We start from the raw sequence: 15,280 nt of genomic DNA on the forward strand, positions 1-15,280 counted from the left end.
GCAGTTCCTATTATCTCTAAGTCTTTCTGCTGGCAGCTTCCTTTTAATTTCCAAAGACACCCAGGACCAGCCAGGACATGAGTTATCTTCTGAGACAAAGTGCTGGCGAATGGGAAAACCAGAAATTGCCTTCAATCACTTGGGTCTCTGATCCAAAAAGAAACCTCCAATCCTGCTTACTTGTTTCTGAAATTGGGACTAAGAAAGGCATTGATAAACGGTGCTATTTCAAGCACTTAGTAGGGAAGTTACATGAAGTTTACAAAGCAGTACGGTGATCTCATCTCTGAACAGTGTTCTGATCACCTCGGGAGCTGTTTGGGAATACAGAGGGCTTTCCTGCACGTCCTCACTTTGATGGAAACAGTTGGTTTTAAAGATGTCCCAAACGAAAATGGCAACTTCCCTCCAGTCAAACGGGCACAAGAGACTGCCAAGGTCTGTAGATGTGCAAGAGAAGCCTTGGGATTGTTTAGTTCTTGTAGGACATCATTAAATAGCTACAACTCAACCATGATTGACAAAAGGCATTGGATGGGACGGGGGCAGGGTTGGGGGAAATGAAGGGGTTGTATAAGTTGAGGTTCCTGACGTATTACTTATTCTGTTCAGAGCAAGAATGACTACACACGGAGGTAAATCCAGCGAGGTCAGAAGCTCCAAAGGGAAACATCTTCAGTTGAATTTGGAAGTGCTTGAAAAGTGAGTATTCTCAAGAATTTGAGCAAATTCTGATCCTCCATCTTTTGGAGCTGCATTCAGATGGCCATACTTTCCACCCACTTTGCCTTCCCGACTATATTTGTATCATCAGCTCATACCAATACTGCATAGAAACCGAAAAAAGACTGCGGATGCTGTAAATCAGGAAGAAAAGCAGAAGTTGCTGGAAAAGCTCAGCAGGTCTGGCAGCATCTGTGAAGAAAAATATCAGAGTTAATGCTTCAGGTCAGGTGTCTCTTCCTCAGAACAACATATTCTACTTTTTGTTCAATGTAATTAATATAAATTGTAAGACCATAAAACAGAGAATCACAGAATCCCTGCAGAATGGAAAGGGGCCAACTGGACGATCAAGCCAGAACCAATCTTCTGAAGAGTATATAACCCAGACCTAACCCCTCACCCTATCCCCGTAAACCCCGCCCTTACCTTGTCTATCCCATCTGACCAATATCCCTGGACACTGTGTGTCAATTTAGCATGGCCAACCCATTTAGCCTGCACATCTTTGGTTAAAAGAGCTGAACTCGGCCATTCAGCTCATCGCGTCTACTCCGCCATGGCTGATATGTTTCTCAACCCCATTCTCCTGCCTTTTCCTCATAGCCCATGATCCATTGAAATAGTTAGAAACAAATTGAGACCATAGTTATGCCATTCACTGGAAACTTTAACCAGTGGAGAGGAAGGGTCAGTGCAATTCAAAAACATGTTTCCCAGGTTTCAGATTTCCCATGAACCCACACACAGTGGAGTAATAGTTTCTGAATCCATACCAATGTTGGAACAAAGAATATTTTCCATAGTTAATCAGCTGGAGCGTTTCCCCATCACATGCTCTTCCACCCTGAGGCTAAACTCTATTCATAATCACCTTCATCAGGCAGTGTATAAAGATGTAGCTGTGTGCTCAATCTGCAGATCTACCTGAAGGTGCTGAGAGTCAGTCAGTGTGTTCAACAGTGATCTGAGAGAACGCTGAGATGCTGAGGATCCTCTTAACTGTGTTGGTGCTCTTTGGGCATCAAATTGCTGCAGAAGATTTAGAACAAAAGGCGATCAATCTCTGTGATGGGATAGACTGTCCAGAGCCAGTACAAGTCATTCAGGACAAGGTCAGTATAGTTGAGAGTTTACTTTGTTCTGTCGTGTTTGTGCCAGTGGAAATTATTTAATGAGGTTTTTAGGCCAGAACCTGCAGTGCACCAACAGTGCACATCCCAAACCCCTTTAACATGTGACTGACCTGAAATTACTCCTCGGGTCTCGTCAACACTTTCTCTGTGAGCTGCCAAGCCTGCCCGGCCTCCCACTGCCAGCTTGTGCAGTAAGAATATCAGAGCTTCCATCCCCAGCAGCGGATGAAGGGAGGGGGATGTGTGCTCAGAGAGACGGTGATGGTGAGGTCAACACAAGGATCAGGGAGCTCTCCTCGTGCTTGTGTCTTCACCCAACCTAACCCCATTTCTCAAAAGCATCTGATCACAGGCTGAAGGTCCTGATGTTTAGATGGAAGAGGCAAAGTCTGGCATTGAGTGGAACCTTCCCACTCCCCCATCCCCACTCCTGGGCAACGGCAAAGTCAGGCCGATACAGCACGTTGTATACAGCAGGTACAGGCAGCTGTGAGATACTGCTCTCTGACCATGTTGGGGTCACCATGGATAGGTTCGTGGGCAGAAAAAGGTGTCGAGAGCAAATTATTCCTTTGTGTGGCCATCATATTGCATTGAAAAACGCAGATTGTGCGGGAAAATTGATCGACTGGTGTCTTACCAAATTAATTACTGGATTAAGGAAGGGATGTTTCTGACAATTCCAGTCAATGTGCATTTTGGAAAGATATCGATTACAGCAAATGCTGACATAATATTGATACAAAAAGGGAGTAGTAGACTTTCGGAACATACCAGATAGGAATTTACATATTATGAGAGATCCCACAACCAGAAAAGACATTAAAGCTGAGAAGCAAAGACAGTAAAATGACAGGGAAGAGTGAAGGGGCAGAGAGATAAAACACATTCTTTGAATCTGTCTTCACACTGAATTAGTTTTGAAACATGAATAATGGAAAGTCAGAGATGAAAAGGTGCTTTAGAATAAAAGTAATCAATGTAAGAGAGTAAATGTGAGAAAATCTTCATGGTTAAATACTGATAAATTCCTCACACTTGGTGCCCTGCAGTGTAGGATCCTGAAGGATGTTGACTGTCGGATTACTGGATGCAACGGTGTGTGATCTTCTATATTGCCCGAATTCTCTAACAGTGCCAGCAGCTTAGAATGTGACAATTTGTAACATTGGTGTTCAAGACTGTAGCGAGAGCGAAAACAAGGAACGACAGGCAGGTTAATGTGACATCAGTCATAGAGAACAAGGGCAGCAGGGTTCGGGGCAGACAGACTGTGGCCAGCAGACTGTGGAGGAATACAGCCTGCATGTTCAGGGTGAGAAAGAACACCCCCTTATGTGATGGGTTTGTTTCAGTCAGGGAGATAACATTCTGTGCAGGCTCTATTGAGCAATCTGAAGGTTTTGTTGCTTGCCCCTGTTTCCAGCTAAAAGGCTGGAGAAGTTAGTGCAGAGGGAGTAGAATCTAATGGAGCCATGTTGGAACAAATGACATGGGCAAATCCAAGAACAAGATTGTTCAGGGAACCTGGGCAGCTGGGATTTAAAGAGGGAATAGGCAAAGAGTAAAGTTAAACAGGAGTTGGCCGGCTGTAATCTGGAGGAGTTTGACATGGATCAGTGGTGGGACCTCAGCTATTTACCATCTGTGTGAGAGGACTTATGTTTGTTGATGATATGAAGCCAGCTGGGGATCTAAGCTGCGAAGAGGACCATAAGGATCTGCCAAGATATCTCGAAAGGTTGTGAATGGGCAACACTTGGGCAGATGGAGTATAAAGTGGGAATATCGTAAAGTTATTTACTTTCATGAAAGAATGTAATCAGAATTGTTTTCATCGGTGCAAAAATAGTTTGCCGTGTTGCCGTTCTGGGATATTTGGCTGTCCCAGGACATTAAGCTCAGCAAGTCAGTTTTAAGGCACAATAGATAGTCAGGACAGGGGAGATGATGGCTTCATGATCAATAACCCAGACACACAAGCTGATGCTTTGGAGAAATAAACATTGAAAATGCTGGAGAAACTCACCGGACCTGACAGCACTTGTGCAGAGAGAAACAAACTTGGTGATTTTAGTCTGACATGACTTTATTTCTCCTGCACTCAAAACATTGACTCGTTTTCTGCAGACGCTGCCAGGCCTGCTGAGTTTATCTGGCACTTTGGCTTTTTATGTTAGATTTCTAGCGCCTGCGGTATTTTACTTTGATGTCATGATTTTGGGGACATGTGTTCAAATCCCACAATGGTCGCTGGAATCGGGTTGGAAAATCTCAGCTATGGTGACCACGGAAGTATGAACAATTAATGCAATATTCTATAGAACAGGAAATCTGCTATGTTTAGCTGAGCTGGCCACAGTAATGTGCACGATTCCCAAGTGTTCTCCAAAGTGGCCTGGCACATCACTCAGATCAAAGGATTAGGGATAAGCAACAACTGAAGGGCTCGCCAATGTCACCGACATCGTCTGAAAAAATATGTTTTTAAACAAGGAATATTGAATAGAAGCCTTTATTGAAAGAGCTGAGGAGCAAGAAGGGGAAGGTCTTGCTGCATTGCTACAGGTTGCTTTGACGAGACTACAGTCCTGTATGCGGTTTTGCTCTGCTTTTTGAGCAAAGAATGCACTTGCCTTGAATATTCACTGCAGAAATTCTTGAGTTTTGAGGGACATTAAATGGTGATGTTGGTCCACCCAAATGCAAAGAGACATTGATGGAGAAGAGAGTGAGTGTTGATGAAGGTGAACAGGCACAAGAATCAGAGAGGGCGGGAACTGCAGATGCTGGAGAACCCAAGATAACAAAGTGTGGGGCTGGTTGAACACAGCAGGCCAAGCAGCATCTCAGGAGCACAAAAGCTGACGTTTCGGGCCTAGACCCTTCATCAGAAAAGGGGGATGGGGAGAAGAAAGGCACAAGGATCAAATGGTTTGCATTTTCCGAGATAGTGTCAAGCTTCGTGAGTGTTGTTGGAGCGGGAAAGTCAAAATCGTCACTCACACTCCTGCGTTGTGCCTTGCAGATGGTAGACCAGCATGGGGAAGGAAGGAGACCTGTTATTCACTGTAGAATTCCTCACCTCTGAATTTCTCTTGTCCCTAGAGTATTGATTTGGCTCGTCCAGATCAACAGTAAAACCCAGAACTCTGGTGGATTCAGCACAGCAATACCAATGAATGTCGAGGAGAAATGTTTAGTTTTTTATCTTTTTCTCAAACACTGCTTGTCATTCTGTTTTGCAAACAAATCTGTTAGAGTAATAGTTACTGTGCTAAAGGTCAATGCAAGTTTCTGTATAATCCACAGTTTAGGATTTCCCATTTAGTTTAAAGAACGGAGAATGCAATCACAGTGTTCAGTTTTCCTGTGCTTGGCAATACTTGTCCTTGTCATTTGTTATGCCCGAGTAAGTCAGCCTTGCTTTTGGGATAATGGGAACTGCAGATGCTGGAGAATTCCAAGATGAGAAAATGTGAGGCTGGATGAACACAGCAGGCCAAGCAGCATCTCAGGAGCACAAAAGTTCAATGTGAGGCTGGATGAACACAGCAGGCCAAGCAGCATCTCAGGAGCACAAAAGCTGTTAGGAATTCACTTTTGGCCAGACGAATTGTCAAGTCATCAAACTGCAATTGCTTAAAGACATCCTCAAATTGCCGTGTAGGTTCTTCCTATGTGTTGCTGTATTCTCTAAATAAACTGCACAGTTAGGTACTTCAGCTGTGACTTGATTTATCAGTATTTAGAAAGTGGCTGGGACATTTTTTTAATCCCAAATGGCATAACTCAACATTGATATCACTCGTTGGTTGTTACAAAGGGAGCTATCTCAGTAGCCTTTGGTGTTAATGGCTAATTCCTTGTTCAGGAACCAGTCAAATGCTTCTTACTGTGCTGAACCCTCCTGAGTCTATTACAACAGATGCTGAGTAAAAAGTCTTTCAAAAGACAGTGGCTCAGTGGTTAGCACTGCTGCCTCACAGGGCCAGGGAGCCAGGTTCAATCCCACCCTCAGGCGACTGTCTGTGTGGAGTTTGCGCATTCTCCCCGTGTCAGTGTCGGATTCCTCCGGGTGCTCCGGTTTCCTCCCACAGTCCAAAGATGTGCAGGTTCGGTGGGTTGGATGTGCTAAATTGCCCAGAGTGTTCAGGGGTGTGCAGATTGGATGGCTAATAGGGGGACGGGTTTGGGTGGGTGCTCTGAGGGTCGGTGTGGACTTGTTGGGCTGAAGGGCCTGTTTCCACACTGTAGGGATTCTATGATCTTCTATGAAAAGATTGTCACTGGGAAAAATTGCCCTGATAAAACACAGGCAGAGTTGATTTTTTTGTTTTGGAATTCATCCTCACTGCTCAAATAAAGCAACACGCAATTTCGAACTCACGTTGTGTTCACTAACTCATTTCTTAAACTGCAACTGTCTTCATACAGTGAGATAACAAGGTTTAGATTTGGATGAACACAGCGGGTCAAGCAGCAACAGAGGAGCAGGAAAACTAACATTTCGGGTCCAGACCCTTCTTCAGAAATGGGGGAGGGCAAGGAGATCCTGAAATAAATTGGGAGAGAGGGGGAGGCGGATAGAAGATGGACAGAGGAGAAGATAGGTGGAGAGGAGAGGATAGGTGGGGAGGTAGGCAGGGGATAGGTCAGTCCGGGGAGCATGAACAGGTCAAGGGGGCGGGATGAGGTTAGGAGGTAGGAAATGGGGGTTGGGCTTGAGGTGGGAGGAAGAGATAGGTGAGAGGAAGAACAGGTTGGGGAGGCAGGGACGAGCTGGGCTCGTTTGGTGATGCAGTAGGGGGAGGGGAGATTTTGAAGCTTGTGAAATGCACATTGATACCATTGGGCTGCAGGGTTCCCAAGCGGAATATGAGTTGCTGTTCCTGCAACCTTCGGGCGGCATCATTGCGGCACTGCAGGAGGCCCAGGATGGGTATGTCGTCTAAAGAGTGGGAGGGGGATTTGAAATGGTTTGTGATGGGGAGGTGCAGTTCTTTGTCATGAGCTAAGTGCAGATATTCCACAAAGTAGTCCCCAAGCCTCTGCTCAGTTTCCCTGTTTTTGAGGAGGTCACAGTATACCATATCACATCTGTGTGATAGAATTATAGAATCCCTGCAGTGTGGAAACAGGCACTTCAGCCCAACAAGTCCACACCGAACCCCACAGCATCCCGCCCAGACCCACCCCCCTATAACCCACCTAATCCATACATCCCTCTAGCCAATTTCCCTCGCCTGGACTGCGGGAGGAATCCAGAGGAAACCCATGCAGACACAGGAAGACTTTGCAAACTCCACACAGACAGTAGCCCAAGGCTGGAATCGAACCCAGGTCCCTGGAGCTGTGAGGCAGCAACATAAACCACTGAGCCACGGTGCTGCCCGATATGGAAGGTCTTCTTGGGCCCTGGAATGGGGGTGGGGGGGGTGGTAGGTGGAGTGGCAGGTGTCACACCTCCTGCAGTTGCAGGGAAAGGTGCCAGGGGTGGTGGGGCTAGCCGGGAGTGTGGAGCAGACAAGGGAGTTATGGAGAGAGTGGTCCCTCCAGAAAGCAGATGTGGGTGGGGAGGGAAAAACTTACAGTGTTTCCTTTCTCTCAGGGAGTATCTTTTCCCCATTTTAGTTCACTGTCCAAAAAACTAGGACAGTTCTGTCAACAGGTGTATTTTGGTGACAGTTGAGTTTTCTCACATGACAACAAAATTTCTCTCCTTACTTTAGAATTATAAAGAGATGCAATATAAACACGTCCAATGGATTGAAACAAAGGTTGATGGAATGGGTCTGCAGGAAGCAGAGGAGATCGGATTGAAAACGCTTCTCAGTTATGCAGCTTTTCACAATGCTGAAGGTACATTATGTATTTCTTTACATTACAACGGAATGTAAAACGATCCTTTATTCACTAACTTGCTTGAAACCTTCGACACGGACTGGCACATTGCCCAGGCAATTTGCTAATGTGAACCCCAGAGGGTTGCTTGATCACATTGTCAATTCAGATCCAATTTTGATAAACGCAAGTTCTACAGCCCAACAACCTGGGAAGTGGGAGGATTACTTCAAACCCAGTGAGGAGAATCTTCTGGAGGGGTCGGGGGCTGGGGGCGGGGGTGGGGGATCTGACTGACGTGGGCCATCGGGTGAGATGTCGAGAATTCACAACATAAGAGTCAGAGAGGGTTCATCGTGACTCCAGCTCAGCGCTGGCTGCAAACAGCCTCCGTCGGAGTCAGAGCCAAAGAGCATCTCAGAGCAAGACCCACAGGCACGGTGAAACCGATGGGCTGAATGGCCTGCTTCCACACTGCAGAGATTCTACTATTCTATGGCGGCTCAGTGGTTAGCACTGCTGTCTCATAGTGCGAGGGACCCGGGTTTGATTCCACCCACGGTCGACTGTCCGTGCGGACCGTGCCTGTGTGGGTCTGCTCAGGTATCCGGCCAGAGTCATGAAGATGTGCAGGTTGGGGTGGATTGGCCGTGCTAAATTGCCCGTATCCAGGGATGTGGAGGCTAGGTGGGTTAGCCGCGGGAAATGCAGGGTTACGGGGATAGGGTAGCGGGTGGGTCTGGAAGGGATGTTCCTCGGAGGGTCAATCTGTACTCAATGGGCTGAATGGCCTGCTTTCACACTGGAGAGAGTCTATAATTTGAGAGTGATTTTCAAATCCATAAAGGATGAAGGAGGAGAAACATTTTCCAGTGGCAGGGTGTTAATAATCAGAGGATGTGAATTTAAATGATTGGCTAAAAAGACCAGAGGGAACATTTGTTAAAACAATTTACTGTTGATAAGGGGGCCGGTTAGCTCAGCTAGTTGATGCTGAGACAACGATGCCCTCATCCTGTGAATGAATAGAATAAAACTCAGGTGAAACTGCTGCCAGTTCTGTCTCTCTCTCTCTCTCTCACACACACATGAGAGAGCAAAGCGAGCTACGGTTTGGTCAGACTGCGGCACTGTGATCTGGAAAGCACTGTCTGAAATGGTGATAGAAGCAAATTCAGTCCCAACATTCGAAAGATAAAAGTTCCCACGAGGAGGGAAAACCTGCGGGTCGGGGTGAAAGGAGCAGGTCAGTGTAATGGCCAAAGTGCCAATGCAGGGGCAGCACACAGGCTACAGCGGGTCAAGAAGGCAGCTGAGCACCACCTTCTCAAGAGCAACTAGGGAGAGGGCAATAAATGCTGACCCAGTCAATGACTCCCGTGCCTTACCAGTGTGCAATCAAATAAAAAGCCTCCCCTAACGCTGTGTCACCCTGTGAGGATGTTGTGCAGTCAGGTCCATCAGTGTTTACCCCATTTCAGCAAAGTCACCCTGTCCCCATCACCTTCAACCTCTGACTCACTGTAACTAATGCATTCAACGATATCCGAGTAAAATGTTTTTTATTTACAGAAACAATTGTTCCTGTCACTGCCCCTTGGGGAATTAGCGGATACATCGAAAATGGAATAATTTTACAGAACCATGATGTCTTTGTGAATGTAGTTCCTCAAGTCAAGAGTTTTCCTGCACCTACAGATCCAAAGGTTAAATTTGGAAACATATCTGCTGGTTGGTACTTTGTCAGGTGAGTCTGGTTGCCGAGAGACTGTTGAACCGCGCAGAGGACTCTTGTGGTGTGGTGGTAGCGTCGCAACCTTAGGCCACACTTCACATCCCACCGACACCAGAGATATGTGAGAATGTATGGAAGCAGGCTGATGATGGGTAAACAGAATAACTCAGCAGCTCTGCTCGCGCCTGTGGAGAGAGTAAGCTCACACTTTGAGCCTGGTATGACCCTTCAGTTAATAAGTGAAGTCGGATTAAGGGAGGAAAGCAAGGAATCTCAAAACAGAGAGAATGTGCATCCATAGTAAATTGGGAATGAGGCTGGGGAGTTACAAATGCAGGTTATAATGTGGAATTGTGATGTTGTAGCAGTGATAGAGATCAGGCTCAAGGCAGAGCAAGGCTGGGTGTTAAATAAGTTGTTCAGGAATAGGAAGGAAAGGAGAAGAGGTAGCGGTGTGGCGTCTGTACTGGAAGGGCGTGGCGAGGGGAGCGGCAAGTTCATGAGCATAAGTCTTCAGTACCACTGCTTGGGTGTTGTCAGGGAGCATAGCCTTTGCAGTATCCAGTGCCCCCAACCAATTCTTGATATCAAGAGGGTGGAATCACATTGGCTGAAGATGAGCATCTGTCATGCTGGGGAGATCTGGAGCAGGCCCAGATGGATCATCCACTCAGCTCTTCAGGCCTATGATCGCTGCGCATGCTTCAGCCTTATATTGTGCGTTCATGCGGTGGTCTCTTCCATCACTGATATCAGTGTAGCCTCCTCCTCCAGTGAGTTGTTGAATTGTCCACCACCATTCACGACTGGATGGGGCAGGGCTACAGAGCTGAGATCTGAACTTTCAGCTGAGGGATCCCTTAGCTCTGCCTTTCACTTGCTGCCTATCTGTTTACCATGCAAATAGCCCTGATCTGTAGCTTCGCCATGTGGACACCTCATCTTCAAGTGTGCCTGTTGCAGCTCCTGGCATGTCCTCCTACACACTCTCCATTGAGCCAGGGTTGGCCCCTGACTCAATAGTAATGGTAGAGTGAGGATAAAAACATAAAGTGCTGGAAAATCTCAGCAGGTCCAGCAGCATCTGTGGAGAGGAATCAACGTTAACATCTTGGGGTGTGTTCGAAGGAAGGGGCATTCAACTCGAAACGTGAACTCTGATCTCTCTCCACAGAGACTACCAGGCCTGTTGAGCTGTTCTAGCAATTTCTGATTTTGTTTCTGATTTGCAGCATCCACAGTCCTTTTGCTTGTTTAGCATCACATCCACAAGCAACCACTCTCTCCGCCATTGACACTCAGTAGCAGCAGTGTTGAGTATCTGCAAGATACACTGCAGGAATTCACCGAGAATCCTTAGACAGCAAATAAGAACAAAGAGCTTTAATGCTGGAAACATGTTCCAGAAACAGGAAGTGCTGGAGAAACTCAGCAGGACTGACAGCATCTGTGAAGAAATAATCTGTGATGAGGGGTAACTGGACTTCAAATGTTAACTTTGTTCTTCTCTCCATAGATGCTGCCATACCTGCTGAGTTTCTCCAGCACTTCCTGTTTATGCTCCTTAGCACCTTCCAAACCCATGACCCCTCTCACCTGGAAGGACAAGGGCAGCAGATACATGGGGTCACCAACACCTGCAAGTTCACTCCCAAGCCACTCACCATCCTGAATTAGAAATGTGGCACTGTTCTTTCAGATTTTCGTGATCACTTTTCTGGAACACCCTTCCGAGCGGGATTGTGTGGTCCTACACCAAATAGACAGATGTAGTCTAGGAGGGCAGCAAATTGAAGCCTTCACAAGGGGCAATTAGGGATGAGTACTAAATAGTCCTGTCGCTGATGATACACAAGGCCCATGAATAAAGATTTTTCAAAATCTTCCTTCAAAAGCTGTTCCCTCTCTTTGATAGACCATTAGTCAGTGGGAACAGCTCTTCCTTGTGCTTTCTATCTATCAGATAAATAGAAAGCAGGACGTAACACCAGCGCTTCGTCGGAGGCTCACTGATGATGTTACCTAGAATGGTGACGAAACGTCTGAAAACTAACCTTCTAGCTCAGCGAGCAAACTCACATCCAGCTTTTCCTTGTCGACCTTAACTAACTCATGTCATAATCTGGTCCAGCTCCAACCAACGTCCACGGATAAACTTGCCCAGCTTCTCCAACCTGAACCTGCTGCTAAAATCTCCCATCCCTTGAGCCATTCCAGTAAGACGCCTGTGCACCCTTACAAGGACCCACACATCTTTCCTAAAGTGGGGGTGATCATCACCTCACACAGTTCTCAAGCTGTGACCGAAACAGTGGCTAACAAAGGCTCAGCATGGCTTCCCTCCATTTGTACTCAATATCTCTAGTTGTGAAGCTCAATGTTCCCCAAGCTTTCTCAATGTGTGCTGCTTCCTTCAATGATCAGTGCTCCTCAGATCCCCCTGTTCCCGCACACTCTTCAGAACTGTGCCGCTCAGTCTGTAATGATACCCAACATCCCTTCCCCTCTCACCTCACTCTGTCCGAAATCCCACCTGCCATGTACCTGCCCGTTCTGCTCGGTTATCGATTACATTATCAGAGCTGGGACTGAGCTGGTGGGGGGTCCTCACTGTCCCGAATAATCTCTTCATAGTGTCCAGTTAATCTATTCTGAACCAGGCAGGTTTTGTCATGAGGAATGTGAATTAAATGTCTGTGTTCACAATCCTGTTGCAGGGCAGTGGATGGGAAACTGGAGGATAAACAATATGAAGAACATGTGCTTGAATTCCTGAAGGACTTGGAAGAGGACAACCAACCCTTTGAGCCAAGATTTTTTGCTCTTAATTTCTACAGCAGAAGTGGGCTAATGGAAATAGCTTTTGCTAAAACTTCCAAATGATTTCTTTTCTGTGACGTTCTGTTACCTTTACAGACGTATAAAAGTAAAATGTGCTCAGCTCTGTCTTAAACTACTTTAATCATGTGTGAAGTACATATTGGCTTTAACCTGGAGGAGGGTGCATTATTGTGGTCTCCTTATCCAAGAACGGAATAGCTTACTGTTGGGATTTGGCCTCTGTGTGGAAAGTTCTTGGCAGGGAATAACCTTTTGGTGAGAGGGAAACATTAAACACAAACCAAAAAGGAAGATTGTCTTCCCTGGACTGACCTATCCCCTCCATCCCTCCCCACCTATACTCTCCTCTCCACCTATCTTCTTTTCTCTCCATCTTCGGTCCACGTCCCCCTCTCTCCCTATTTATTCCAGAACCCTCTCCCCATCCCCCTCTCTGATGAAGGGCCAAGGCCCGAAACGTCAGCTTTTGTGGCCCTGAGATGCTGCTTGGCCTGCTGTGTTCATCCAGCTTCACACTTTGTTATGTTTAAGGTGGAATCAGGGCAGCTGGGTTTGCTTTTCCATCTATTCCTGAACACCTGACATTCTTTGAACTGTATCTGTTTTCTCAGAAAGCACTTTGATGTTTTCGCTTCAGTCAGTTTAACTTGATCATGCACACAAAACTCCCTTGCAGCTTCAACACTTCAACTTTAATTTCCCAGTCTACTTCAACTCTTGTCACCACAGCTATTTTCTGAAAGCCTCTCTACAGCTAATGCTTAGCACACTGTTCTAGGAACCTCGTGAAACAGATTCCTTTCTTGCACATTTTCCGAAGGCAGTTTCCTTGAGCCAGACCAGAGGACCTCAACACAGATCTAATACACACAATCTGAATTTCTCATGGAAAATCCACAGCACATCTCTGCATCCCTTATAGAAAATCTCTAAATCCATGACAATGAACCATCAACTGATAATGCTCCTGCCCAAGTGCTCCTATTAACTCCTACCTTTCTCTCTCAGCAGGAGCTCCTCACACCCACAATATAGGCTGACCGACTGTGTGATTGAAGAAATGATCTATTTCAGTATCATTCCTGTTAACAGGCGGTTTATTCACAGGTTTCCCATGTGGAGGGAAGAAGCCATTGCCTTCGAGCCAGTGTTTGTCTGTGTTTTTCTAATTGCTGGGAATATTTCTCGCTGTGAAATAAAGAGGGTGATGAATCACAACACACAGACTCATGTTCAATTTTTACTCTGAGGGAAATCCAGGTCACTCATCCCGTCCCAGCTTTAATATGAGATACAGCCTTCCACATTTCAGTGAAATCACTCCGTGGAAATACTGATGATTAACAGTAATGGTCTTCCATTTCAGACAATAATCCTGCATTAATGGAGGGTATTTGGCCCACTGTCTACCTGACCCACGGGGATAACTGGCCTTGGGAGGTATAAAGTCAAGGAGTTACAGATGTGGCTGAAAGATTGATGTGTGGACAATGGCTTTCAGTTTCATAACAGTCCAGGCGCACTCTCACTAATAACTTGTACAGGTGCAGCACTTCTTCACAACTTTTATATTACATTTCTTCAGTAATAAATGCCAAAAATTCCATTTGCTGTCGCTGCACACTAGTTTCTGTAAATGATGCATAAGGATGCCCAGACCCCTTTGGCAACAAAGCACTCCGAAGGTTTCTCTCCATTTGACAATGTCACCTTTCTATTCCTCTGTTCAAAATGAGGAACTCCACACCTATCCAGGTTAAACTCCCAAATTTCAATCATTCATTTGTAAATTTCTAATTTCTTCATTGCAACTTACTTTCCCACCTATCGTAGCTTCACCTGCAAGTTCATGATCCTATTGAATGGGAGAGCAGGCTCGAGGGGCTGAACAGCCCACTCCTGTTCCTATTTCTCATGGTCTTGTTATAAAAGTGCAGAGTTATACCTGGGGTCCTCAGGCAAGGGGCGATGATGGTGGGGCAGCATTGTTGGTACGTGATAGAATAACTGGGGTAGATAGAAATGATCTGGAACTGGAAGGTGAAGAATGCAAACAGGTGGATGTAATAAATAGAACTGGTGGGAAGACACTGGTAACAGTAGTATCACAGTATCGCTACAGTGTGGAAGCAGGCCATTTGGCCCATTGAGTTCACACTGACCCTCCAGGGGGGCAATCCACCCAGATCCACTCCCCACCCTATCCGTGTAATCCTCTATTTATCATGGCTATTCCACCTCACCTGCACACCCTGGGCACTATGGGACAATTTAGCATGGCCAATCCACCGAACCTGTACATCGTTGGACTGTGGGAGGAACCCAGAGCATCCTGAGGAAACCCACACAGACATGCGGAGAATGTGCAAACTCCAGACAGAGAGTCCACCAAAGGTGAAATTGAACATGGTTCCCTGTCGCTGTTACCCAGTGAGCGACATACTGCCCCTCGTAGTCTACGTATCTCCAATAAGTGACAATCAAACCATCGTCCTTTGAAATTCAATGTTGTCCCATTACCGAATCCCCCACTATCAACATCCGAGGGGATACCATTGACTCGAACCTAAACTGGACTCGTCATATTCTGACAATGTCTACAAAAGCAAGTCAGAAGCTTGGAACTCTGCAGCGCATAACTCACCTCCTGACTTCCCAAAGCCTGTTGAAGGCACAAGTCAGTCAGAAGTGTCATGGAATACTCCCCAAGACGTGCTCTGGAAACTCACCAAATCTTCTCAGAGTGAATCTTTCAAACCCTCCACCACTTCCACCTAGACAGACAAGGACAGCAGATACAGGGGATTACCAGCAACTGCAAGTTCCCCTCTGAGCCTCTCACCAGCCTGACTTTGTTTCAGTTAAATGGATTTAGTCCAGGTCTGAAGCTTCACCTTCAATCCACATGAAACGCACTTCACCTGGATACTGTAAAAGTTGGCCTCTTGGTTTGGCTGATAAAAAATCATCAACTTGTCACTGTAGCAAGCCTTACGAAAAG

At 46.2% G+C, this 15,280-nt stretch overlaps 1 protein-coding gene across 1 annotated transcript; it reads left to right on the forward strand.

The window, feature by feature from the left end:
- Positions 1-1,634: 1,634 nt before the first annotated feature.
- LOC132209529 (uncharacterized) lies at positions 1,635-12,400 on the forward strand. The gene is made up of 4 exons (XM_059645167.1): positions 1,635-1,838; positions 7,592-7,721; positions 9,276-9,450; positions 12,156-12,400. Exons 1-4 carry the CDS (start codon positions 1,707-1,709, stop codon positions 12,319-12,321), a joined length of 603 nt encoding a protein of 200 aa, XP_059501150.1. The 5' UTR covers positions 1,635-1,706; the 3' UTR covers positions 12,322-12,400.
- The last annotated feature ends 2,880 nt before the right edge of the window (positions 12,401-15,280 follow it).

Source organism: Stegostoma tigrinum, chromosome 4, assembly GCF_030684315.1.
Source record: "Stegostoma tigrinum isolate sSteTig4 chromosome 4, sSteTig4.hap1, whole genome shotgun sequence".
Lineage (NCBI taxonomy): Eukaryota > Metazoa > Chordata > Chondrichthyes > Orectolobiformes > Stegostomatidae > Stegostoma > Stegostoma tigrinum.